Source organism: Aphelocoma coerulescens, chromosome 2 (genome assembly GCF_041296385.1).
Source record: "Aphelocoma coerulescens isolate FSJ_1873_10779 chromosome 2, UR_Acoe_1.0, whole genome shotgun sequence".
In the NCBI taxonomy this organism is placed as follows: domain Eukaryota; kingdom Metazoa; phylum Chordata; class Aves; order Passeriformes; family Corvidae; genus Aphelocoma; species Aphelocoma coerulescens.
Window position 1 is genome coordinate 10,145,220 of NC_091015.1, and position 27,741 is coordinate 10,172,960.

Here is a 27,741-nt window from a genome sequence, read left to right on the forward strand (position 1 = left end):
TTTGTAGTTGCAAAGAGGATATGATGATCAAGGGAAAGCAGAAAGGAATCAACACATCTTTTAAGTACAAGTGTACAGAATCTTTAATGACCTTTCAGAGGATAAACAAGAGCATGCATTTTCATTAAAACTATCAGAACATAATATGAAGTGCAAGATGGCACATCTATTATTATATCTTGTGTGATAACTATTAAACAACAACCAATTGTATCTTCCTTTATTTTAAGTTGTTCAACTGAAATTTTATAAGGTGCATCATTATGTTGTATTGCTTTGGTCCATAACAAGCATTCTCTTATGAAAAACTACAGTATTAGCCTTTTCTAGTATCCACAGTATCTCATTTAAAATGTAGCTGTCTTATGAAAACTGTAATCTTCCTCTTCTGAAGCACTGGTATTTATCAACATGAACTTTTCAGTCATACCTCCTCTATATAATAACTGGGTGATTCCCAGACCTTGGGAAAAACATTCTGCAAGCTTTCTGATAGCAATTTTGTTGATCCTTAGCACAGGCTATGAAAACTTTCCCTACTGAAATCTTTTGTCTTGGTTGGACTTATGGCTATTTATAGCCACAGTACTTTAACTTCCTTATTTTCTCTACCAACATCTTGCAGCTAAGGAACAGATGTTCTGTGGCAGGCGGTTGTTTAATACATGCTGCTAATGCAAGCATAGACAGACACTGAGGTAAATGCAGACAAGAAATCTTGGGATTTCCAAACCAAGAAGTTTTGTAAGGTAATGCTTTTGGACTGAAATATTTTCAAGGAGCTTGTAGTCCCAAAGCTTGTAGTCTGGCAACAAAGTACGCTCACCTGTGACTTTCTACTGCCAATTACTTAAATTGATGACACAGTTTCAAAGGAAGTTTCTCACCTCCTGGCATCACTAAGCCAACATCCTGGACAGTCAGGACGGACAGCTTTTCTTCAGAGTCCACTCGAATCACACCGTAAGTGAGACCATGCATGGACAGAACTCCTCTTCCCGGTGGCTGGTTGCTGTCATCTGTTGGCCTACAAACACGAGTTAGAGCATCAGTGCACCATCAGGCAGGTGTAAACATTTACTTGTGCTTAATGGACTACTATTGCAAATACTCCTCTGTTTCAGAGTTTGAAATTTCACCTTCTTTTCCCCTGCTATTACACCCGATAAAATCCTGGTTTTCCGTCATTTCTAAGTAATTACATCTGTTCTCTCTCTCATTCAGTACCCACCCACATATATGGGGCTGCTGAGATGCAAGTAACACCTAACATTTACCCAAAACAGCTTGTATTTAGTTTTCAGATAAATTTATAAAGATTGCTTTACCATCCAAGTAAAGACCTTTTACCTCATTTTTAAAAGACTGAGAGATGGCAGAGACAATGTGTAAGGAAACTGCACTACACATATTTGGAACTGATCAGTAAATAACTTGATAAATTCTCCCTGTTATCTATTTTGAGGCAACCTGGCACAGATTTACTGTCAAGTATCTGGAGAAGAGACAAGGACTTTACCATCTTCATTTTAGTGCATATAATTGAATTCTTCCTATTCTAATTTACCACATGAATATTAAAACAAATTATGCCTTCATCAGTCATGGTCAAAACGTTGTGGATGCAGCTTCTTGGTAACGCCTCGGTTTGCTCAGACTCATTGTCTATGTGCTGTAAAATTCCACAGCATAAACACAAGATGCCTGTCAGCTTGTTTCAGTATAAAACCACCTGCTGCACCAGTGGATACAATTATACCTATGGAGAGTGGGCCTTGAGTAAACGAGTGTTGACATATGCAAGTTACCAAGACAGGGGAATGTCAGAGCTTTTCATGTCTGGAAGGACTCTCGCACTGTCCTGCATTTTAAAATGCAAAACTGGAAGGTGACGTGGTGCTGATTTGAGTTCAGATAAGGCATCCATGAAGAGCAGACTCCAGCTCTTTTCAGGATGGATAAAATAACTAATATTTAATTCACAGTTCTGCATTTTTCCCAAATACTCCATCACAACACAACTATTTTTTAACAGATAATGTCCTTTGATACGACATTTCTCCTCTGCTGTGCTTGAAATACCAGATGGGCCTAAGCCAGTCCTGCTCACGTAAGCCTTGCCCTGATGGGCTCCATAAATTTCAATTAATAGGTTTTATGAGACATATTTCTCAAGTGACATTGTCAACAAAGAAGGATGTGAGCACGCTTGAAAATGCATTAGAGCATAACAAATGGCCCTAGTAAACAAGCACCTGTGATAAATAACACTCCCATCATGCTAAAGGAACTTTCAGTGTCATTATTGATCAACTTTCTCTCATGCCTGCTCCCCAAAACACACATTTTGTGCTCATGAGAAGAAAGGTCTCCTGCAGGCACACAGCTTCTCACGGACTTCCAGAAGTAGAGGCCATCCGGACTTTCACCCACATCCATTTTCCTGCACTACTTATCACACAAAGCATTTTGAGAGCAGCTCCTACTACCATTTACAGATACAATCTATTGGACCACTGCTTTTTGCCAGCCATTTAAACAGGAAAAAAACCTGTCCTTAAACTTTTGCATTCCCTTAAGCAAGTGGGTTCAGACTAACATGCAATAAACCAAAGGGGAATAACATGAATTATTTGCATGACACATCACTTTGAATATTCGGCTTTGTGATTCAGCTCTAAGGCTGAAGTACCTTGAGTCTATTACTGTCTTTCTCTAAACTGTAAGGGTATTTCAACTGAGAACTGGTTTTGTTACTCTTCCTCATAGGAAGTTCACTAAAAATACACCATAGATTTTGAAAGCCAGAACATTAACAGGGAGCTCTCTGGATCTCTGCTCTGCAGGGAATCATTTTAATGCATACTTCAGCAGTAACTCTTTGGAACTTGTATGATAATGACTTTACTGTCAGTGGAGATGGTTTGAACGAAATGAAAAATGCTACATCTCCCAAGTTCATCTAGCATTATCCTACCATTAAATAGACTTCAAAAAAAAAGGAGATATGTGTTCAGTAACATACACTGCAGTAAGAACTGCTCTGTAATTACACAGCAACGCACTGAAGATAAAAATGCCTTCTTTTTATTTTGAATTATCCACAATGTTATGTGCTAATAATTTTTTTTGTAAGCTCTCAATGCTAGTTAATTAGCAAATGAATTTTTAGTGCTTCAGAGGGCTACAGGCTTGCCTCTAGAAAGGGCACACCACTCATGCCATTATGAAGTTCTCCCACTTTATAACCTGTGATTTGGGCCAAATTTTCCAGGGCTAGCCCAGGAAATTCAAAACCTGCTCAGTGCTCAGCACAAGCGATGTCTGCTGCTCATTCACCTCCTCCCTGAACTTAAAAGCAAGAGCTCCTTCCAAGAGAGCAAAGGCCTGCACAGCCTATGGCAGGGAAACTCATCTAAGAGAAGACACTTGGTACTTTGTATAAAGCTGAGAACAGGCTGATGCAGCTGAATGAAGGGCTCTCTGAAGTCCTGTAGTACACACAAAGACAACTAACCTGAACAGGGTGTCTCTGATGGATTGCTTTCAGATGTTTTAAACTAATAATGAAGTGGCTGAAAGTCAACCACATTCTTGGCCTCATCCCCTTCTTCCTGTAATGTTCTGTTGGAAAGCTAATTGAAAATCTAGTTAAATTTCACTTGGACAGTGTATTTAAGAATTTGTGGCAGGAAGTATTTTACTTAATGCTATTTTAGTGCTTTACATGTTTATACTGCATGTTCTAACATGTGAAACAATTACAATTGGCTGCAGAAATATGAACTTAAAAACAAAGTGCTTACTGTTCAAGGTACAATTTTTGGAGAACTCTGCCAAAACAGACAATACCTACACCATTTACTGTGTGCTACAGCACTCCTGACAGGAGTCTGCTGGTTAAGTCTTATGAGAGGCTGAGGTTGCTGGGGTGGCTCAGCCTGGAGAAAAGGAGGCTCAGAGGGAACTTATCGCTCCCTACAACTCCCTAAAAGGAGGGTGTACCCAGATGCATCTCTTCTCCCAAGTCACAAGTGACAGGGTGAGAGGAAATGGCCTCCAGTTGTGCCAGTGGAGGTTTAGATAGGATATTAGGAAAAAAATTCTTCATCCAAAGGGTCATGAAGCATTGGAAGAGGCTGCCCAGGGAAGAGGCTGAGACACCATGCTTGGGTATTTAGAAGAGGTGTGGAAGTGGCACAGGGACACAGTTTAGTGAAGGCTTGGCAGTGCTGGATTAATGTTTAGATTCAATGATCTTAAAGGTCTTTTCCAACCTGAACAACCCTGTGATTGTAGATACATAAGGCTTAACAGTTTTAGTAGAATTCAGCAGTTTTAGTGGAATTTATCTGTTTTATTTCTAGGCACAAATCCTTCAGATTCAAAGAGCATTTCCAGATGATTACCGAGAGTCTATGAATGGTTAAAAAGTGCCTGTCAGCCAAAAACAACCTGCAGAATGTCATAATTCTCTTTAAACAGACTACTTAAGAATATGATTTTCCTTGATGGCAATTCCACTTAATTCTCACATTTTAATTAATTTTATACTTACAGCGGCATTTTTACATTTTTATTTACAGAATTTGCTTTTGCATTTCCATTTATTTAATTTAAAGTTAGATAAAATTACAGCAATCAGAACCATAAAGCATTCTGACGTTAAATCATTACTCTAAAAATTCTTCTTATAAGTTTTCCTTAGATATAAACAAATTGCAAACTATACATATCATGTAGAAGTTAAATATGCAGAGTCATACTTGAATAATTTTCTCTTTTTTTTTTTTTTCAAATTACCACATATACACATTCAGGGGGTCTATTTCCACTGGTATAACACGTACCTTCGAATAGCAACAGTGAGAGCTTCTGGTGAACTAGCACAGGGACAAATGACCTCCTGCCTTAGACCCTTACTTTGGAAGACATTGAGAAATGCATCACAGGAAGAAATGGACCCTGGGGTAAAGAAAAAAAATAACAAAAAATCAGAGGAGAAAAATAATTTGATTCCTGAAGTGATGCTATTCAAGCTGCAAATTTACTATTTAATATATAGGCTTTTCAGGAGAAATAATTTTTAAAGGATCCATGTCCACTGGGAAATACATCATAGCTGCTACAACTACATATATGTATGTATATGCAATTGTACATATGCATACAGGGAATAAAGACTGAATTTTGAACATGATGTCTTTTCATTATGCTTACATAGAAAAGCCATTACTGCTAGATTTACAGTATCAATTTCATTCCAGTGTTCTTTTTTAGGATGAGGGAAATTAAAGATTTAATTCAGAAATTCCAAGCAAACTACTAAACTACTACAAAAAAGTAGAACACCTCTACATATGTATCTTAAATAATACAGAGAAATAGCTCATGCTGTTAATTGTCATGAAGTGATTCAGATGTGTTTCTCTAGAGTAGTGTAAGTATTCCCCTAAAAGTCTCAGTTACTTCTGCATCTGAGAATCATCATTCAGAGCAAATGTTCTGATCTTTTCTATAGCTTAAGGTCTTCATTGCTTCAACTTTTATAGCTTCAGTCTTTATACATGACTATGATGTTAAAAACAGCTGGATTTACTGCAGCTTGCATTATATGGGATATCAAGTTTGTATCAGGATGAGCTGATGAAAAACATATTTTGAAAAAAAACCCAAATTAATTACTGTTTCCATAAATATCACACAGTTTGTAGTAGACAAAGTGTGTATTTTGCAAATATTTTAGCTAAGACAGCTGAAGATTGAAACTTTAAATGCAAGACAGAAAGCCGTTCCTGTTCTCTCCTGAAGTGCAGCAGCAGAGCTTACATGGGTTTGCACCATCAGCCACTATCAGCATCCGCAGCGAGGAGAGGTTGATGTCCCTCTGGTCTCGATGTGCCACCAATGCCCAGTGCATGTCTCTGGACTTCACACAGGCAACTTTTGCTGCAATAACAATGACAGAATTACTAACACACCATATAAAAGCTAGACAGACAGGATGTTACCAATTTGCACTTTGGATTTTGACTATCAAGCAAACTTTTGTATGTTCTTGTTCCTTACCTTTGTATTGACAGACTTTTTGTATCCATGACAGTGGATTCACTTTCATTAAGGAGTATGGAATACTTATAACATGCATCATGTTCATGACACTCTGAAATCAAAAAAATGAAAGGGTTTCAGACAAAAATTGTGGTAACTACTTATATTGTGTTATGGGCAGGGGCATCTGTGCAAATTGCTCTGTGCTTATGTTATTGTCAGTGCTGGCATTCATCTTTTCCTATCTAGCTACCTGCATTAAGATGAAAAAGACACCCCTTTTCCAGTGCTTTATAAGGATTAACGATTTAGACAAATCAGACCATAACTTTTAAGCAGTACTGAAAAGAAACATTTTCTTTCTATTCATACTTAAAGAGGTTCACTCTAAATACACAAAAATCTAATAAACCATTGGGTGAAGAATGTCTGCATGTTTGCTATGTAGGTTAATATTATCCCTAAGCCTGATAAACTGCCATATATATGAACACTGCACTAAAAAGCTCAAGCAGCAAGATATCTGTCTACAGAAATCCATCTCTGGGAAGACTAAAAGCTACCAATAGTAGTGGGGCACAAATTATTTAAAAGACAGTAGACAAAGACATTGAAGTCCTAGACTAAGTAGAGATCAATTTATTTTAACAGAAAATAAATGAAGGAGGTTTTAGACCCTCTCCGGGTGAGCTAATTCCTGTATTTTCAACAAGGTCATGAAAAGTTCCAGGAAGTTTAGAAAAAGCAGCTGAATGAAACCAATGACAAATCCAAAACTGATCTCTCAGTCTGAACCCACCAATTGCATCGGTGATTTCTCAGTGTTAAACAAACAGCCTGTAAATGAGCTGCTGCTTTACTTCTGTTACCATTTAGAAATATCTCCTGAGGGCAACACGCCTCCCCTCATAGCAGCTCAGGTTAAATACAGTATTTGTTTTGGAAAACCTAGGTCTAAGAAAGGTTAAGTGTCCCAGTGAATTAGTCATCTAAACACTTGGAAACTGCAGAAGATAGTTCTCCTTTCAGTCTGGCACAAGCATAGCTACAGGAAAAGCACTTACAGGCAAGTACTGAAAAAAATGAAGTTCAGGACAAGATTAATAGGAAAAGAAGACACAGAAAAGCTCTATTAGACACTTGCTTTCAACCAGTGATAAAGATGGTTTTTTAACATGAGATACTTATGGGTGTTAAGCCTAATTGTTTCTGCTTCAGAAATGTTATTACTGCACTTTGATAGTAAGAACAGTATAACACTGCATGGGAAAAACAGATCACTGGGAATCATAGGGACCCCCAAAATCATGGGAACCACAAACAATGACCCTTCAACCCTTGACATCTGTTCTTAAAATGATCAGTGAATAGTAAACATTTTGTCAGTCACTGATTGCAACAGCACCTTTAGAAGCAATCCTTAAAAATATGTCAGTTGTCTCCCATGTCATTGAGGAAGACATTCCAACATTAAGTAGAAAATTAATGCAATTTAAACTATTGGGAATGCTTCAATGTTAGCAAAAACATCTGTTGGTGGGAGTTTTGATAGGGGAGCTAGTCAGGAGCAATAGAACTATGCCATTGGATCATATCCCTATAGAAGCAAGTACTAATTTGATTTGTTTCTGCTATAAAGTTCGATCTCAAAATCACATATTGGTGAGATAACATGATAAGAATGGGACCACAGTACTTGACATGATACAGAAAAATACTCTGACGTCTTTACCATGCTCATTATGGGTAAGTGCACTAGGAGAAGATCACGGGTTTAAATCACATTTATTTTGCTTTCAAAGTATTAAAGATTGTATTAGAAGAAACTGTAGGACATCCCAGTTTGTGACAGCAATAAGCATATTAGGTTAATTTCTTTTCAAATATTCAGAGAGAATAAAAACACATACTTACTGTAAGAATTCCATGCCATAAACCAACATCCTTCTTGAAATCCAGTACATTCACAATTGTTTCAGCTGTCCAATGAAAACAAAGCAGAATTTATTTTTTAGAGCATGGCATTGACCCAAGGCAAACCCACTCAAAGGAAGGAAGCTTCAGTATAACATGACTGATGACGTCAAAGGTTAAGTTTCAAAGTAAATCTCCACTGCGGGATTTATATTGGTTAAGACATTATTTGTACCTCTCCTATAGATATTTTAAACATGAACATATTTCCTGAAACAAATTAAAAAAGAATCATGTTTTTAAACTAGAAGCCTTTGGCACCAAACTGTGTAAAACATAAGATAGGAGACTGATGAGAAATGAATTACAATTCCCACTTGATTTTAAGGATGATGCAAGGGGAGTGCACTCCTTACCTTCTGTGTATCCACATGCCTGGGTCAGAGCTTGGCAGTGTGTCAGCAGTGCAATCCTTGTCACAGTTACCCCAAGCACACTTCCATCTTTACATGTTTTGTACTAAAATGAAATAAGTAGGGAAAGTCTGTGAAATAATTGCCCTATTTCCATTATTTAATAGCTATGTTTAAAGTGTTTCCTCTGCAGGTGTATGATGGACACATCTAATGACTCTATTTTAAGAAGGCAGCAGTACTGGGGAGTTTTGGAGGCATGTCTTTGTTAAAAAGGAGGTTTTTTTCAGATAGGCTTTCTCTTTTGACTGAAGCTTCCCAGGCTTGATATCTGAAATCCATGTGTTGTTTAAAAACAGGCATTATGGAAACATAATTCTAACAATTCTGATCATGTCAATGACTAATGGACTGGCTAGATTTAGCAGAGAATAACCTAGTTCAGTCTGTTCAGTGTTTACATGTTAGATTTTATAGGCCAACCACTAAAGCCAAGCTTCTCCCTTCTGCATCTTGTAAGGCATATGATAAGAGCTGACTGCAGAATCCTTGCTGGGTGCTCTGATAATAATCTATATGTAGGCAGTCTGAAAGACACAAAATTCTTTGATCAGAAGAATATGAGACTCGTGAGGAAGCAGCAGAAAAGAGGCAGGAGGCCATTGGTGATTACTGAAATAATTTTTGTAACTTTATGCAAGAGTCTGAGAACTATCAGTGGCAGATAATAAATTAAACATTTATCTTTCTCCATGAAAAAGATAATCAGCAAGATTGAGAATGAAGACATCTCTGGTTCTCTAGCCCAGTATCCTGACTGCACAAAGACAGGAAACACCTTTGGTCCATTCACTTGCACTTAGTCCCATTGAAGAATCATTTAAATTCAATACTAACACTACTGAATTCAAAGCATTTGAGTCTATGCAGAAGGGGGAGAAAATTACGGGGGGAAAAAAAAAAAGAGGAAAATTAAATTCAAAAGCATCACTAACTTTGCCTTTCTGATGCTGTTCTGTTGTGGGGACTGTGACTCATAAAGCAGTAAGTGACAAGCAAGCATTTGGACAAGAAATTCTTTCTCTTTCAAAGGGTCTGAAGGTTGTGATACGAGAACTGAAGCTTCACTGTGAACCTTGTCTTCTATCCATCCCAAGGCTAGTGGGCAAGCCCACACTGAACAGGACCAAGATTGGTCAAGGCAAATGTAATATAATACTGCAGCAGCCACATAAAAACAGTAATGTTAGAAACACCCAAAATGCAATTTAACATTCCATTGACTTTTCTGAACTCAGTATTGGTCGAATTTATTAGAAAACATTACTTATTAACAGCCTAAACCAGGATGTTCTTTGCTTCTGTGACTACGGAATGAATAATGATGTTTACCTAACCCAGAAGTGCCATATGTAATGATTCGAGGAGAAGATGCATCTTCATTAACTCACCTCAATGTAAGCTGTGTCATTGTTGGCATCCTTGATGTGGGGGAACCAGTCACGAGGAGGCTTGGAGAGGTGTTTAGACTCGGTGACAAACCACAGCAGCTTTGGCCAGCCTGAGATACAAACAAAAGCCAGCTTTTGTTGAGTTTCTGCTGGGTAAGACAAGACAAAAGTCTTCCTTGCCAGAGTTTTATTCTTGAAAGGTCTGTGTCACCGTTACCTAAACATTGCTTCCTTTGAACCTCAGTGTAGTCTGAGAAAGAAGATTTTGCAGAACTACTGTCTTAACACAGCTATTGAGGTATTTTTAGGCAGACCCTGAGGGAATGGCTGGGCAGTTTAAGCTGTTACTGACCCAAGCAGTTTCATTACCACTCCCCTGTCAGAAGTTACTGTCCCTACACTTCACTAAAGGAGTGAATCATATGAATACTTCTCATCCACTACAGTCCTAAGTCTGTTGGCTTAATTTTTGTGGCCACTGATGGTCTCAGCAGCCTGGCTGAGCCAGCAGAGAACTGGATTGGGAATACTGGTGCCGCTCTCCATCCATGAGGCTGCCACAGCCATCACTGCCAGCAGTGACATGCCAGGACAGTGGTGTCCCAGCAGCCACAGCTGCTCCCATGGCAAGTGTTTCATCATGGGCCTGACCCTCACCCACAGCCACTAAACAAGTGTGATTACTTGTTGTAATAAATGAGCAGCAAGAACCACGATAAACTAGGGTTAGATTACCTTTAAACTGTGGTATCTCCCCTGTGGGGCTTTTAGGCAGTCCTTTATGGCATGCGTCACTGGTCAAGGCCACAGTAACTCCACAGCTTCCAAGCAAAAAGCCTATTTGTTGACTTCCGGCATCCTAAGAGATGACAAAATACATGGAATTGATTAGAAGTGATTACAGGCTGAAATAATTTTTGTCCTTGGGCACATTATCTTGAGAGGAAAACAGTCTCTTTCCATTAAATTGATTTCCTTTTAGGTGAGTATCAAAACTCATCTGTACATTGACAAAGGAATTCCACAAGCTACATACCCTCATGTCTGTAGCAGCACAAATCAGAAAGAGAGCAGAAGCCATCAGATGGCATCTGCTCTTGCATCTCTTCAGAAATGACGAGTGGCTGGGAGGAATGTCTGATCTGACTGATCAGAGAGGATCCCTGAAGAAATGGCCAGACAGGGCCCTCATAAAGTTCACCAAAGGCAAATTCAAAGTTCTGCACCTGTGGAGGAACAACCTCCTGTACCTGAATGGTCTGAAGACCAACTTTTCAGTAAAGGACCTGGAGGTCCTGGTGGACACCAAACTGAGTGTGAAGCAGCAACGTGCCCTGGCACGAGGAAGGCAAATGGCATCCTGAGCTGTGCGAGGCAAAGCATTGCCAGCAGGCTGAGGAAGGTGATCCTTCCCCTCAGCACCGGTGAGGCACATCTCCAGCACTGGGACCAGTTCTGGGCTTCCAAGCAGAAGACATAGAGCTACTGGAGAGAGTCAGCAAAGGACCACTAAAATAATTAAGGGACTGAGCATCTCTCCTATGAGGAGTGAGAGCTAGGACTGCTCAGCCTCAAGAAGAGAATGCTTAGCAGGGGATCTAATCAATGTGAACAAACACCTGAAGGGAGAGTGTGAAGAAGATGGAGTCAGGTTCATTCCTTTCTTTGCCCAGTGACAGGCCCAGAGGCAATGGACACAAACCAAAACAGAGGAGATTCCCTCTGACTATCAGAAAACACTTTTTTACTGGGAGGGTGACTGGCACTAGGTGCCCATGGAGGTGGTGGAGTTTCCATACTTGGAGATATCCAAAAGCTAACATGGATATATTCCTGGGCACCCTGTTCTAGGTGGCCCTGTTTGAGCAGGGGCACTGGACTAGGTCATCCTAACACATCTCTGCCAACCTCAACCATTCTGTGATTTTGTGACAATTCTAGGAAATAATATGGATTACAGATGCTTCCACCTGGAGAAAGTTTTCAACCTTTAAGACGTCAGGATGGGTGTACAGTGGTGAGAGTTTCCCTATTAATGCTGACCTAACCTGATCTGTCAATAACCATTTCATTGAGTAGTTACAGGCATGTTTCAGAAGCACAGTCAAGTGCCCATTAGAGTATGCTCATTACATTTTACTTTCATCAAGGGGATAGAAGCAGTGAGATTAAGAAGTCATGTAATCATTTCCAAGTCTAGGCCATAGGAGATGCTGTGCTCCTACAGCATTATGTCTGCTTTATGTGTAGTGTCTTGTCATTACTCTTTTATGAACTTTACATCTATCCACTCGGCTCTTCAACAGAGCAAAGCCCAAGATGTAAATGCACATTGAAGTATTAACCCTTTCTTCACAGAATGATTCTACTGAAAACTGCCTAAAGAGACTTAAAAGATCAAATTATAATATCTTTCAAATCAACCATAGAGCACACTCAACCATGGAAACAACCAGAAATACAGAACAGTTGCCTTAATCTATTGATTTATTCAAAGCAAAATTGTATGATGGAAAGAAAGCCCCAGAGCCTAACTGACTAATTCTTAATGCAATTTTTATGTAGTCAAATAAAACTATCTAAAATGGAGAAGCAATGAGAACAGAGGAAAAGCAAAAGCTTACTTTTCCATACCACCTCAAAATATGTGTATAGCAGCAATTATCCCACCTTTGATAGCTGAGCAAGCAATGTGGGACAATTAACTGATCTGTCAAGTCTATTCTATATATCTCCTTCCATCCAGAATTACTGCATTTACTTTTGCTTACTTTGCTTATAAAAACAGGAAAAAATTGAAAAGGTATTTTTTCAGCAAGGCTTCTTAAGCTTGTTTATCATCTGTTCCCATATAAAACCAGACAATGAGAGTATCCTTTGAAAACAGAGAATAATACTGGTGTCTCCATGAACAACACTTTGGGGAGCATGTTGTTTGCTCCACCACACCTGCACCAGTGGGGCTTCCAGAACTTAATGGGTTTTTTCAAGCATTAATTACTGTCCTCACTGACTCTCATGTCAGCTGGTCCACATCTTTGTTGTCAAACCTATGGGAAAAGCACTTAGCCAGATCTAATCCTGGTTCCACATGAGGATGAGACCTTCTGTCTCCACTCTTGGAGTCTGCTCAGAGGAAGGAAATGTGGGTGCCTGAACAGTGCAGGAGAGATGGCTCTCCCTGAGGGTCCCTCAGAAGGAATGGCAGGAAGAGGAAGGATGGAGTGTCCCACAGACAACACCACTCCTTGGTCAAGACACAGCTTCTGAGACCTGCTACTCTATCATCTATAAAGGTAGGTCATGAGTTCCTTAAAATATCAGATTCATACTACCATTGCTCAAAATTTCCCATTAAATTTAATCTAATAAATATTTACTAATATATGTATGACTTTCTAACTACCAATTTTAAAAAGGCATATAAAGTTTATAATTGAATGGAGACTGCATTGATCTCAATTTTAAATTGCAATATTGTTGTAACTTTGTATCTTATAAAAGACTGCTACAAACTGTTTCACTACTCTATCAAGAAAATGCCAATTCTCAAGAAAGGAAATTCCATTTAATGCCAAACTTTGTAAGCAGAAATTAACCTAACAAATTCCATTAAGAAATCTAACATAAGGAAACCCAGTAGAAAGGGTGGACCTTAGAGCATCAGCATACCATGTCCCTGGGTATCATCTGTCAAGCTCTTCTTACAGCAAAACAAAACAACGGGGAAAGAAACTTGTACTAATAGTGTAGAGTTTTTCAGATAACACAAGAAAGAATGACTATGCTTTCCCTTAGTGCAGTATCAACTGTCTAGAGTATGTCCACATAAATATTAATCATTCATTTGTAGCAGTTCACATACACACCTAGATTTCTTAATACAATCTATGCATGTCACAGTTTGTAATAGCAGACTGCTTTACATCAGAACAACCCACCTCAAACAGCATGAAAATCTTCACCCCATTCTTTTCTGCACAGATATTCTATCAATTGTAAGGCAAACATGACTGAATAATCACATGATGTAACACTGCCACAAGAGATTGGAAGAATTTCACCAGGCATGGGCAGTGTGTTTTATAGGCTTTCAAATTGGTGGCCACACTCAATCCTGCCTTGCAAGAAAAAGGCAAATCAAGGTGCTGAAGCACAAGTAATGTGACAGACACTGTCAAGAGCCATAGAAGCTCCAGCTGAGGATTTTGAACACAATGAAGGTTTCTGGAACTCTCCTACTCAGTGTCCATCGATTCCACCTTCAGTCTCAGTCTCTACACCCTGTAACTAGTTATCCTCACCTTCTGCCTGCTTCTGGTGGCTCCATCCTGACCCAGAATCTAAAAGTACTGCAGAGAACAGAGACATAAAGAAGGGGTCAACATCCCTTGCCCCATGCCAGTGCTTCTGTGATAACTGCTGCCCCACAGAACTTGTTTCTAACTACTCAAGTGGTGTTGAGATGCTGGAGTGACAGCTAGGAGGTGGAAGATCTGAAACCTTTATACATCCCCCAGACACACCACAATGTTACCTACATACTCAACCATGCAAGCACAACAGTCTTTGCTGTTCCTTACGCCTCAGCATGACAGGCCCAGAACAGTGAGGACCTTGGGCAAAACTTGTTTTTGAAAAATGAAGTTTGAGTTAAAAGTGCAGTCCTTTGCCTGAAGCAGTCAAAGCTTCCATGTGGGCCACAAAAAAGGCTACTCACTTTAAAGGGAATGATTATTTCAGATTTCACAGACAAGCTATCGGCCTGCCTTTTGAGTAACGTGAAATGAATGGGTGCAATGGTGAAAACTACTTTTTAAGTAGCAAAAAGACACAAACAAATAATCTTCCACAAAAAAAACCCCCAAATCCTCTTCCCCTCTTAAATAAAATCACTCTCCTACCTGAGAAGGGAATAGATTTTCAGGACACACTGGTTTGTCAGAAGTATTACTTGCTATTTTGGTAATTTATGCTGATCTGCTACTTGGCAACCCCCCACTTGCCATGAACACTTTATTTTGCTGAATCTTGTGGGGGTAGGAAAAAGCTCAGGAAGCCAGTGGAGACCAGGTGATACAACTCAACACAGCCCCAGCTGCAGAAAGGGGCTCACTGACTTGCCAGAGATGCTTATTGTCAAATCCTCCACAATTCACAGTTTGAAATGACACATAATGCAGGCAGAAGGCAAAACACAGAGCTGAGGTATTGCAGCATGAGGTCTGAGACCAATAGCTGACTTTGGAACTATCATTTTACATTTCTTGAAGGCATAGCACTTGCTGTGGTATGAAAAATGAGGTGTGCATAGCTTTAGACTATCTCTGCACACACCTAGAGAGATCAATCTTTCAGATGAAGTGAGCCAGAAATCCTCTCTGCTGTAGGCAGCCATTCAAAGTTCTCTAAAGACTTTTATTAAAGGTTCCCTAAAGGTTTTCACCAGTACCTGGAGGCAAATTGTCTTCTTCCTGCTGCAGAGAGTGATAATTCATTGTCTGGATAAAAAAATCCCACGTGTGGTTGCATGCATTTCAGCATGCTGTTAATGTCATTTCTAGAATGCTTTGTGAGAGTATCTATGTGAAGGAAAACAATTATGATCCTGTCTCCGTGAGTGAGGGTGCATGTCCTTATCTAATAAGGAAGGAAGGAAGAGACAGCCTGTGCAAAGGTTGGTCTGATAAAGGTTACTTCTGTTCACTTGCAAATCCCAGACTGCTTTCAAAATGAGAATTATGTGGTGGAGCATCACAGACTGAACTAATCTTGTTTTCTGTTACAATGCTTATTTGAGCTCCAGTGCCCTCATCCTAACAAAAATTTGCTGGTAAAGAACAAATAGGGCAATGATCAGATGTAAAGGCTGAGTATCACCAGTTCTGAGCCAAAAGTTAAAAGGCATTGAGGAAACCCTCTCTTTTAAAAAACACAAAGACCTTAGTAAAAATTAAACACAGTGCAGACAAAAATCTTTATAACCAGCTTTAAGATTAAGAAATTAGTTGTCTCTTCAGACAACAGCTTTGGTATCTGCCTGCAATTTGCACGTGAAATCTGCAACTATGAGCATCTTAATCTCCAGAAATCTTAATAAAAGCAAGACAGTACTTATTTTTGGCAGGGGACACTGCATGAAATGTGATAACCTCTATAGGAAATGACCATTTCCTAAACTTGAAAATATAATAAGGAAACACAAACTTTAAAGGATGTAAGATTCACAGTGGCAAACTGAGCAAGGGCTTCTTAGTGCTCCACTGCTGAAGCGTATGAAGAGGGATGGACAGGCACAAGGCTTACAGGGTCCAGCAGTGTGCACATGGGGCTCAGGTGCAGCTCAGGGAACTTAGATTCTTTGGAAGGACTGGAAGACTATGCCACTGAAAAGAATATATAAAACATTTTATACATATTTTAAATCCAGGGGAGAAAGAGATGCATTGTCAAAAGATGTTCAAAAGCATGTAGAGCTCCAGTGTTTCTGGCACACTACAGCCCTACAATGAGTAAAGCTGAGAGAAAGCAAAGCTCATTTTATCCCTGAAACACTAGGAAAGATGTCAAGGTGTATCTCCTTCAGACTAGAATTCTTCTTTTAAAGAAAGATATGACTGGGACTTTACTGTCTAGGAAGAGATGTACCTCCCTGGCTACTGTTGAAGCTTTAATAACCTTTCAGGATTAAATAAAAAGAGCTCCTGAAAAACAGTTCTACCCTATATGAAGCATCCTTTAAAAAAACCCCTAAATGTCCTGGAATGGATATCTCCAGATTTCCTATGACAATACACAGGCACAATTCTTCCAATCATACAGTGAGAGCCAGCACCCGGAAGAGCACAGAAATGCCTGCTGAAAGCACACACAGCATTAAATCTAACGGGCTACGAAATAGCATTTTAAGTGAGAAACTAATTTTTACATGCTTTCATGTCACACACACCCTGCTACAAATTCTGCCTGTGATAAGGAGGCCATGAAGATCTGTGAGGGATAGCTTTCTTCCTATGTTCACAGCATGTGACTGAGCATAACTATGAATGTGCTTGGAGGACAAAAATGTTATTTTTAGATTAAAACTGATTAGCTCCCCTGACTGTGTCAGAGCAGAATAATAATATTTTTCATGGCGCCAATCAAATGGAAAAAAACATTGACCTAAAAAAACATAAAGAAAAATAAATCAAAACCATATTTTAAAATCGTTTCATAAGGGACATAGTAAATCACTGTTTGAACTAGAACTTGACATGTTGAAACTCCCATCTCATCTACTTTGATGGCACATTCTATGACATACAGTTTGCAATTCATATCATATCACACATACAATGAAGGAGTTTGTAATATTCCAGCTTCAGACAAGATTAACAAAAGTGGCAGTTCTGAACAAAGAGATGTTGTATAGGACACATTATTTGCTAATGTTTGGGAAACATAAGCAAATTTGGAGAAAGGGACACTATTTTGAGAGAACAGAGCCTGTAAGACAAGGGATGAGGATTAGCTACAACAATTTTGGGGAGTGTTGATGATAAAGGCATTGTAATGGTATTAAATGCAGGGAAAGGAGGAGAAATAAAAATATTGCTTGTTCTATTGTTACAATGAGTGCAGAACCCCTGACTGGTGCTTTTTAGAATGAAAAGTTGGTTTGGGATTTCAGTTTTTAATTTTAGACCTGATGTCCCAAGTCTAAAGAGGCAAAACCATGCTCCATGAATTCCAATTTCCAATTTTTCTTTGCCAAACACTAGGAAGCATTCTGAGAATAAAATTGGAGAGTGCTGCATGGTTGCTGGATGTTCAGACAATCCATCCCAGATGCCAGGTCAAACGTGCCCTGAAGTCCTGGGGGTATTCTAGGTATTCTGTCAACACAAAGGTGGGATACAGAAGGAAAGAGCAAGGCAAGATGGACCTTCACCTAATAATGAACTGGGAAGAAAATCCTGTCAAAATCCTAAAAAAATAACAGTTATGCTACAAAGAAAAGGGAATGCACACAAAATCTATGTGCTGGTAAAGCAAAAGCCCTTACTTCCATATGGGTATGGATGTCTGCAGAGTAATCTGTAAGCCAAAAGTCTACCTGGCTGCAAACATTACTGCCAGTTTTAAAATGCCAGGGACAAAATTCTGCACAGAGCTGTGAAAAGCTCTTCTTTATGAAAATGTAGAACACTATTAAATCTGCTAATACAAACTTTTAATATTAGAAATGGCTTCTAATATAACTACCTGAAATAGCTCACCCTGTATCAGTTTATTATTCTGTAAGCCTATAGTATAATACAATATAAAATGTAATAGAATTGCTGGTCTATTTGCCAGCTCACATCTCTGTCTTCCAGAAAGCAACCCAAAGGATGTCCACTGCCAGAATGTACTGAAGCATGCAGAAAACAGAACAAATAATGGGAAAGCATAACAGAACAGTCTAGGCCATTGTGTGATGACAGGAATGACATCTTCCCACGGATGCCAGAAGCAATCCACTGCCATTTGACCAGGCAGAGGTATTCCTTCTGGGACTACTCAGAACACGATTTTCATCTCATTGTTTCCACTCCAGTTGCCTTTCCATATAAACAAATGCAAAGATATTTGCAATAGTATATGCTGTGAGATTGCATAGTTTTATTTATAGAGTATAGATCATGTTGCTTTTTTAACTGACATCTCTGTTATTGTGTTATTAATTTGATATTTAAACTTTGTGGCAAAAGATAAACAGTCTGAGTCTGTATATATTCCTTTATATAAATATATATATATACATGTGTAAGTGTATATTTATATATCCATATATAGACACATATTTAAAAAAAAACAAACACCCAAGAGGTTCAGCCAAATTAGGGTAAGTTATTCATTTGACACAGAATATTTACTTGGACAGCTGGATTTTATAGTTTACTGGATGGATGTGGTGTCAGATGTTCCAAAATAAATCAAATTTACGCCTATCTATGTGCTTTAAAATGTCATTAAACCTCAGAAAATAGTAACAGGGAAAGACATTATTAGATTTTTAACCCTCAAAACCATGTTGCTTTTTTTTTCATGGAATGAAAGCAGATTTACCCATTTGAGCACTCTGCAAGATCTTAAAATGTACATATTCTGCCAGCCTTATTTTGTTGATGCATATAAAATCTCTGGTTTTTATCAAAATAATGCACCATGTTATGCAACTGCCTCAGACTACAGGTACTGCCCTCAGATGTGAAGGCACATTGAGAGCCCAATGCAAATGCAAGGTGTTTCTACTAAAATCATCCTTGTTCTACAGCCATGTCCACCGCTCAGTGCTCTCAAATACAACATTTTCGAAATGGAACAGCATAACCCTACTCCCCAAAGCAGGTATGGTCGTTGAGGTCCCATCCTCTCCCCTTGCATGGCCTTTCCAGCTCACCTGCATCTTTCCTCCAGTCTCAGTTTAAGCTGGGGCACATCCTGTCTCCTCTTTCCCTTGGTCCTTCCTTCTGCTCAGTGGCCCTCAAATCTGCTCAGCTGGATCATGGCCTCTTGTTGTCTGATCCACTCCCTCCCTCCATCTCTCTCTCCTCCTTCACCAGTTTATCAACCTGCCCCTTCCTGCGGCTCCCACCCCTTCTGTCCCTGCCACCTTTTGGTTTCACCATGGTAGGAGCCCATCACAGATGTTGGCTGGGACATGCATGATTGAAATCAAGAAATTTTGAGGTCAGCTCAGCTTCCCAGAGGTGAGGAAGGCTCAAGCAGGTTCATTCAGGAAGGAATCTCCAGTTATTTCGAGCTGTTAATTTGCTGTGTGAGATGTGCAAACTGCAAAGCCTTTGTGAGGGCTTACAATCTTGTTTTCAGGGCTTTCTTTTGAAAGGCAGGGTTCCTGTCCATGAAACAAAGATTTGAGCTTCTGCTCCAGGGTGCTCTAACACTGGAACGTTTCAAATAAAAACCCTTGACACCTGAAACATTGAAAATGTGCGACCAAAGCAATACATTTGCTCAGCCCTTTCCTTGGAAACATCTCATGGCTTCAGTCAACATTTTCCAAAACAATTTACTTTAAAAAAGAAAGCTTGCAAGGATTTAAAAACACTCTTTATATGGCCAAGTCCAGACCAAATAATTAAAGCAAGGCATTATTAGTGCTAGCTAATAAAAAAGTGATCATACAAGGGGTATGTAGGAGCAGCCAAACATGGTAAATTAAGGGGATATAACAAAAAAACCCTTGTAATGAATAAATACATTTTGCTGTACTTACAGCCTTCAAGGCACACATCCTCAGAAAAAAATGCAAGTTCTGCAGAATCTATGTAAGTGACCCAGCTGTCGTTCACCTCTACCACTGATCCTCCCCTCACTACCCCCAGACACTCTTTCCAGCTGGAACTGCTCTATTTGCCTCCTAACACTTCTCTGGGATACGTGGTAGAATCTTTGAACCAACACTGGATGTGAAAGGCTTTTGATTAGAAGTGGTCAGTTTTCTCTATGAATGTATGTTCTGTGGCAAGAATTCCTGAGCTGAATTTGTTCCAGTGCCACCCTTGGCAGAGGTGACCATGGTGACAGAAGCTTTGGAATACATATGCACATACAGACAGAGGAGAAGGCATTTCCATAAGTGCTTTGAAGTAGCACACACAGCATCAGTGGCATTATAACATAGCTTGGGTTGCAGGGACAGGTGGAAAATCAGCAGTTGTTGCCAATGATTCTTTGTCAGTGGCCAACACCAGAAGGCTTTAAAAGGCAACAAAGATAATCTATCTACGACTGGCAGAGCTGTCCTCTTGAAAAATTTTCCTCTCACTTTTGCATTTGCTGAAACTGCAAGCACATCTTCAGATTTTCCATCACAAAAAAGAAGAAACTATATATAATTCACCACACAGAACTATCTTGGTATCCTCAGATTCAGAGCTAGCTAACCACAAAAATGTACTCAAAAGCTGTGTTCAGTTGTGATTTATTCTGATGTAAGTTCTAAAATGGAGCACAGAGAAGAAACTCAGTTCCCCACCTTTCTTGTAAGTGGCACTTCAATAGGGACGGGCACAACTTCCGCAAGCAGGCAGCCATAAAACGCCACCATGAAAGCAGCAGGATCATTGTTAGGAAACACGAGTGTTACCTGAAAGAGAGAGATGAGCATTAAAAATGTTTTATCCTAGGTGTCAGATAATGATAATTGGAGTTTCCATGCTTCCTTTTGGATGGAGATGATACTGGAGCACTTCTAAGACAGCTACTCAAATGCCTAATGACAGATGAATGAGGAATCAGAAGGAATTTATTCTGATAAATATTCCTTTTATGAGTATTTCCACTTAGGATGTAGTTAAATATTTTCATGCTGCATTGTTTCCTACATTGACAACACCTTTTATCTGGTTCTGAATTAACTGATTGCTTTACCGGTGTTAAATAACCAAGCAAATGGAATTAAAAGAATTTCAGATTCTAATGTAATAATTTGCTTGAAGTTACTAAAACTGAAGTGTACATGTGACCAATTCAGATTACCCAGACTTAAGATGCCATTATGTCAATCATTAACACACTGTTTTGTTTCACTATACTTTGCCCCATGCAACAGTTTTGTTTTAGGACTGTCCTGTTGTCCAAGTGTAAATTTCTGTGTGCTGTGTGCACACACAAACTGCTATCTAGAAGTAAACGTCACATCCAGGGCTGGCCCTATCACATGCCAACCTAGGTGTGGATTTGTTGAACTTCACAGCTTCAGGGCTAGGGCTGGGGAATTATTTAGATAAAAGAATGCCAAAACCAATCACAGATCACCGGAATTCTCAGTAGGTGTTGAACTGTGCAGCTTAACTCCTGTGGGCCTAAGATCCTCCACAGACAAAGGGGAAGGAGATGGGAGGGTTCACAGCCTTGCTGAGGATCCAGCAGCTTCAGAGAGCCCAGAGCTCTCCTTGCAAGGGCAGGGAACAGTACTGCTCTCACTGGTGAATGACCTTAGTGGCTGGATCCTCTCTACGGTTTTGTTTCGGTTCAGTCAGATGGGCGTTCTCAGCTCATGTCCTAAACAGCTGTAACACAGGTGGTTACTCCTGCACAGTCAACTGCAGTGGCATGCAAGGGCATGGCAAATGATTTCAAACCTCATTCCTCTGGGCTCACACACAGGACAAGGCTGTACTATCACAGCACCTTGAAACTTGCTAAAACTACTTGGTAGCTCTTGAGTTTTGACTGCTTCGACATCCATTGCAGTTTTGTTGAAGTAAAATCATGATGCATGCTCCAAGGTCCAGTTACTGGGAGTTTCCAGAATTTTCACATGGCTTCAAAGCCTTCCATACTATGTATGGATACCTTCCATACATATGCACCTTCCATATGTATCCATGTATGGATAACCTTCCATACATCAACTTGATTTCTTCAAACTAGAAGAAATCTAACCAGCCTTGTCCAAGTGGGTCCAAAATATCTGGTTTTTAAGCTGAAGATTTAACTCATAATTCTTTAGAGTCAAAGCAAATACACCCCTACTTTATCTGCACACTTGCACATTAAACAATCCAAGTGCTGGAGATGCCTGTGCAGAGCTTACTGTATGCAAATGGAAATAGAGGGATTTTGCCAGGTGCACAGAGGGGATGGTAGAGATTGCTGAGCCCAGCAAACATCTGAAATATCCCAAAATATACTTTGAGGGTTGTTGGGTTTTGCACTGGTCTCTGCTTACACAAAGGCAGTGAAGGTTTGGCTGGGAATCTTTGAAAAGGAGCTGACAGAGGTGAAAAAAAAAAAAAAAAATCACTGAAGTCCAGTGGGAATGAGGCACTAACTTCCTCTCCAAAAAACATTAATCACTAACAGACTTTACCAAATAAATAAATAATGTGTGTAAAAGCAAAAAGGGATAAAGTTGAAGAAAAACAAATCATACAGTGTATATTAACAGAGAATCTGGTTAGCTAGTAGGTATTTCAGAGAGCAAGATTAATTTCCAGGCAGCTGTCTGGGGTGATGCAAGGTTAAATTTCTGAAGCTACTATAGAAGGCAAATGCAGTTTGCCACGTACAAGACCAGAAACACGGAAGGAGATGCAGGCACGTTCATTTATTTTATGGCTCAGACAAAGAACCTAAGAGGTGAGGTAATGGTAGTCATTAGGTAGTAATGGCAATGAAAAACAGAGATTGTATTGACAGAAGGTGTTTTCAAAGGAAAATATAAACTCTTTTTTATATATCAAAATAAGGAAACAAATACATTCTCATTTGGAAAAGACCAGAGATATGTGCCTGTATTTCATTTAGTATTTAAAAACTACCTTTAAGTGTTGTCACACAAGACACATTATGTAGAATAAAGTCACCTTCAAAGAGGTCAGAAAGCTTTTATGTTATTACGACAGGGGTGTAACCGCCAGAATCACAGCCTAGAGCATCAGAAGTGCTGTAACACCTCATCTTCAATGTGAAGTTGCCTCAAATGATCACGTTCCTGTTACACAGGGATGCCAGGCAAGATGTTTTTACAACACAAAGCATATGCTTTCAGCACTCAGCTATAAACATTTGTTTCACTTTAATCTAGGTGGACTTATTTTAGAAGAGCCGCAATTTGTTCCTTACATGTCCTGTGCTAGTTAAACTTCCAGCTTTAGCCTGAACTATCCACAAATCCTTTCTAAATGTTAGGAGATGCCAGTGACTATTGCAAAAAATGACTACAAAGATGGGCAGGCAGCACACAATAGATAAGCAGAAATGCACATTGCCTGTATGTGAACTTTATTCCTTTGGAGCTTTCTGGGTGGACTGTTTTGATGTGTACACTTGAACAACTTGCTGCTTCTGCTGTTGCTTAGAGACACTCTTGTAAGTCAAGTAAAAGAGAGTCTTCAGATCCTAGTCCTGGCTGAATGCCATCGTAGGAAGCAATTTAGATTAAGGATCCAGAGATCCTTTAGTTAATTTCTTTATGATTTATTTCAAAAAGAAACACAGGAAGGACTGTCACTATTTTTTTTCCTCTTTTTTCCTTCTGGGAAGCATTACTGCATGCTCTCATTTTTGAAGCCCTAAGACGTGTAATGCAAGCAGACATGTTTCTCACATGTGGCACAAGAGGATCAAGTGAACCAACAGTTTGAGAATTGCTGTCAGACCCTGGAGGGGGGAAACTTAATCTCACACTCAGAACACTAAGCACTAGGGCAGGACTAAAATTTGCATTTCTGACAAATTTTTTCTGGAATATCCATTCCACGGCTTAGATCCAAACTGGAATGGGACCTGTGGAATTTTCTATACACACTCTGGCAGAGAAAATGAGCAGCAGGCTCAGCCAGCCTTGGCAGACAAAGGGGTAGGTTTGTAAGTACATTGTTAGCAAAACCATAGGATGTTCTTGTCTTCATTTAACATCTTCAAGTGCAACCTCTGCAACTCTTGCTCTCTGTGGGCTTTATCCATTTACTTAGATGCAGCCTCTAGCAGTAGCTGCATCAGAGTCAGAACCAGGAATGGAAATATTCTCTGTTACCAGTCAGCGTCATTTATTTATTCAACTGGCTGCCAAAATGTGCTGACATTGCTTGTCTTTGTCCTCCACAACGCTTCTCTTGTTTCTACCATCTCAACAACTACAAAGTCATTAGTAAGTAAGTTTTTTATCCACATGACACCTCCAGGCTCCATGAGCAAGCTTTTACTAAACAGACTGTTGTTCAATGTCCAAAAATCACTTTCCATGGGAATGCTTATTGTTGATGTTGCCACAACTTCAAGTTACTATTCAGGGAGTACCAGCTCATGTTACTTATTATGCAGTCTAAAACATCTGTCTGAATGATCAGTCTTAGGCAGTAAACTGCAGATTTCAGCACCCCACCCCACACCCCATTATTTCACTAATTTCCTCTGAGCACCCCAAATACCTCATTCTCTCTTTGTCAGCATTGGATTTGAACTATTACAAACAATCATTGAGATACTCACCCTGTCTCCAGGTCGTACCATTGGTTCTTGTTTTGTGCCTAATTTATGTAGTATATTGTAAGCAACCTTCATACTTCTGGTCCAAAGTTTGCCTATTAACATAAAATTTTTGAAATTAATATAAAACTTCTTATGCTTTACAAGATTATTAGAGAGAAAGAATACCTGAAAAGTGGAAAACACACAGCAGGAACATTTATATTAGTTTTCCAGCTAAATATGACACCACTACTGGGACTTGTGGAAATACTTAAATACTTATCAGAAGTTTTCTTTGAACTTCTTTTTTCCAAGACAGCAGCACTTAAAAAAAAAGAGAAAAGTGAGAATAGTTTTCCTTCTGGCAGAAGTTTCTTACTTTGGAGAAAATTGGATCTTGACTCTGAAATTAACTGTCAGAAGGGGCTGGTACATCATCAAGTCCAGACATCACCCTAACACCTTAGATGTAGCAAGCTGGACACGGCGCATTTCAGCACAGACTGACCTTGAGGTGATGTTCAGTTTCACCACGGCAATTCTCTCACCAAGGAAAAAGAAAAGGACTCCCAAGAAGCAGAGGCAAAGAGAAGAAAACCCCAACAAACAGAAAACACCCCACAGCTAAAGGGGCACACTGAAGCAGCAGGGACCCTCTGAACCTTAGCACATCCATATGGCTGTTTCACTTTTAATCCTGGGCCTTCTTCCATTTGACTTGGCTTTTCCTTCTCACCTGCTCCCATACCCTCCCTTCTCTGATTCATTTCACTTTCCCCAGGTATCCCCTCCTTACTGTCTCTCTTCACCCTTGCTTCACCTTTCCAGCACCACTCTTAGCTAATCCTTATCAAGTCGTCACCCCAACATTCAATAAAGAAAAATTCTCTCACCACGACCTCTTTTTCCACATTACAGGCCTTTCATTTATCCTTCAAGTGATCGGCATCTTTGCTCTTCCAGATGCCCTTTGTTTAGAGGCCTTGTTACTTCCATGTGAACAATACCAAGTTTAACAGCCCTTGTGCTTGGCTGGCCCCCAGGTACTGTCTTTAAGCACGATTCAGTCTGACAGTAACAAATCTTTAATTCATGCCCACCAATAACTGAAACGATAATAGGTTCTGACAACAGATTACCTATGGATTTCAGCAGTTCAGGCTCCCAAACATGCAGTATTGCTATTTATAACTAAGCCAAGCAGTTGCTATAATAAGTTCCTCCACATCCTGGTTAGAAAATGCAATACTACTGAATAATTTTTAAGTGCAAATCTGATGTAAATATAAAGTATGATGAGAAGGCCAGATTTTCTTTTTTTCTCACTTAAGGAAAATTGGAAGAGTCACTGCTGCTTGTTATGGAGAAAGTACTAAATGCAATTATTTCTTATGAAAACAGTAATACTGTATCATCAAACTATGCTTTGCAAAGTTTTTAATTTATTAAAATTATGCCAGTATTTGCATGTTGAACTGTCTTGCTGCTCAGAAAGGAACACAATTCTGTTTCACTGGAAACTCAGCACAGATACAGGAGTATGTCTGCAGGATTAACTCTCACAGGACTATGACAGAACTACCTGCATTTGATGGAAAGAAAGTCTTCGAAAGCATCCGTGCTGCTACAGTTAACACTTGAACTTGACAAGTGAGGAGGACAAAAAAAAAGGATGCCTTAAGAAAGCAAATACTCTTTTTCCTAAAGTTTTTCAACATTAAAGCTTCAGTGGCAACAAACTTAAAAGAGCAATTAGTAATGATACAGAATATTGGAGAATGGAAATCAAAAGCCTGGCAAAAGTTCTGAATTGCAAAAGAGAACCATCTTTACAAAAAACACTTTTAAGCTTGAAATGAACATTGAAGGAGCTGCTGTGAAAAGTTATGTCTGAGCTATAAAGATTAAATCTGTTACAAATCTTAAATTTACATTTGTGACACATTCACACTAATTTTTCGTCTATCAAATGTGCCAATGAATATTTTCTTTAAAATCTAAGGGCTATAATATTACAGTATCTAGATGCATTCTTTCAGAGGTACCCAGGTATGCAGTACAATCATCTCCACCTAAGAGACTTGGATAAATGCTGAAATTAAGTTGTCTCAAAGACTAAGAAAACTTGAAGGAGTACTTTCTGGTAAAGTTTTAAATAAGTTTAAACATGTTTTGTCTTGATGCTCTTTAATTGCCAAAATTTTATTTTGTCTTCTAAGATACAGATAGTGTAAGGCTCCCTTCCTAATTCTTCACCTTTCTGTTTGAATACCTTTTGAACTGCACAAAAAATGGCCGTAATATTTTCTAGTGGCCAGAAAAGACTCGAATCTTCTGTCACCACAGCCCTTTCCTTCTCTATTTACTGGTGTGATACCAACCTGTGTTAAGTATCTGAGGCATCATGTATCATGTGCCTCTGAGTGTGAAACTGTGGAAAACTGGAGTGAAGCAGCTTGCTTGCATTCAGCTGGGAAGGGGCTGGAACACAAAGACCTTACAAGCTCTATAATGTCACTCCAACCCTTGCAGGCTCTGCCTGCCCTCAGCTGCTGCCAACTCTGTTTCAGTGTGGGCTGTCACGGGCAGGCAGGGACCCCCAGGCACCCACATGAGCAAACAGAGCAGAGTCCAGGCAGATCTTGAACTAAATTGTGTTCAACAGGAAGTCTGTAATTTCTCTAGCAGGGTATATAGCTGTGTTCCAAAAAAGTAAATTAAACAAGGGCCACAAAAGGAGCAGTAACCCAGAAGCTGGAGCTAGGAATGTAAGGATGATCAGGGCCAGATCAGCGGCTGCTGGATGGGGCACAAACTTCTGACCAGACGTGGACTGAACCATGGGTTTGTTTTGTCACCTTGGCTGTTTGCCCTCTCCGACCCGACACCACTGAGAAACACAAAGGACTCAACGTCTGCAGGATAACAGCCCTGAGGAACGGAGG

At 39.5% G+C, this 27,741-nt stretch overlaps 1 protein-coding gene across 8 annotated transcripts in view; it reads right to left on the reverse strand.

Moving 5' to 3' along the window:
* The window catches only part of DIP2C (disco interacting protein 2 homolog C), a 310,705-nt gene that overhangs the window by 69,716 nt on the left and 213,248 nt on the right, over positions 1–27,741 (reverse strand). For all 8 annotated transcript variants that reach the window (XM_069006440.1, XM_069006439.1, XM_069006436.1 and 5 more), the window contains 10 exons: positions 24,818–24,909; positions 20,856–20,966; positions 10,565–10,688; positions 9,830–9,939; positions 8,382–8,484; positions 7,966–8,030; positions 6,070–6,163; positions 5,830–5,949; positions 4,851–4,965; positions 888–1,027 (listed from right to left, as the gene is read on the reverse strand). In XM_069006440.1, coding sequence (XP_068862541.1) covers positions 888–1,027; positions 4,851–4,965; positions 5,830–5,949; positions 6,070–6,163; positions 7,966–8,030; positions 8,382–8,484; positions 9,830–9,939; positions 10,565–10,688; positions 20,856–20,966; positions 24,818–24,909 — 1,074 coding nt within the window. The remainder of the gene's footprint in view (positions 1–887; positions 1,028–4,850; positions 4,966–5,829; positions 5,950–6,069; positions 6,164–7,965; positions 8,031–8,381; positions 8,485–9,829; positions 9,940–10,564; positions 10,689–20,855; positions 20,967–24,817; positions 24,910–27,741) is intronic.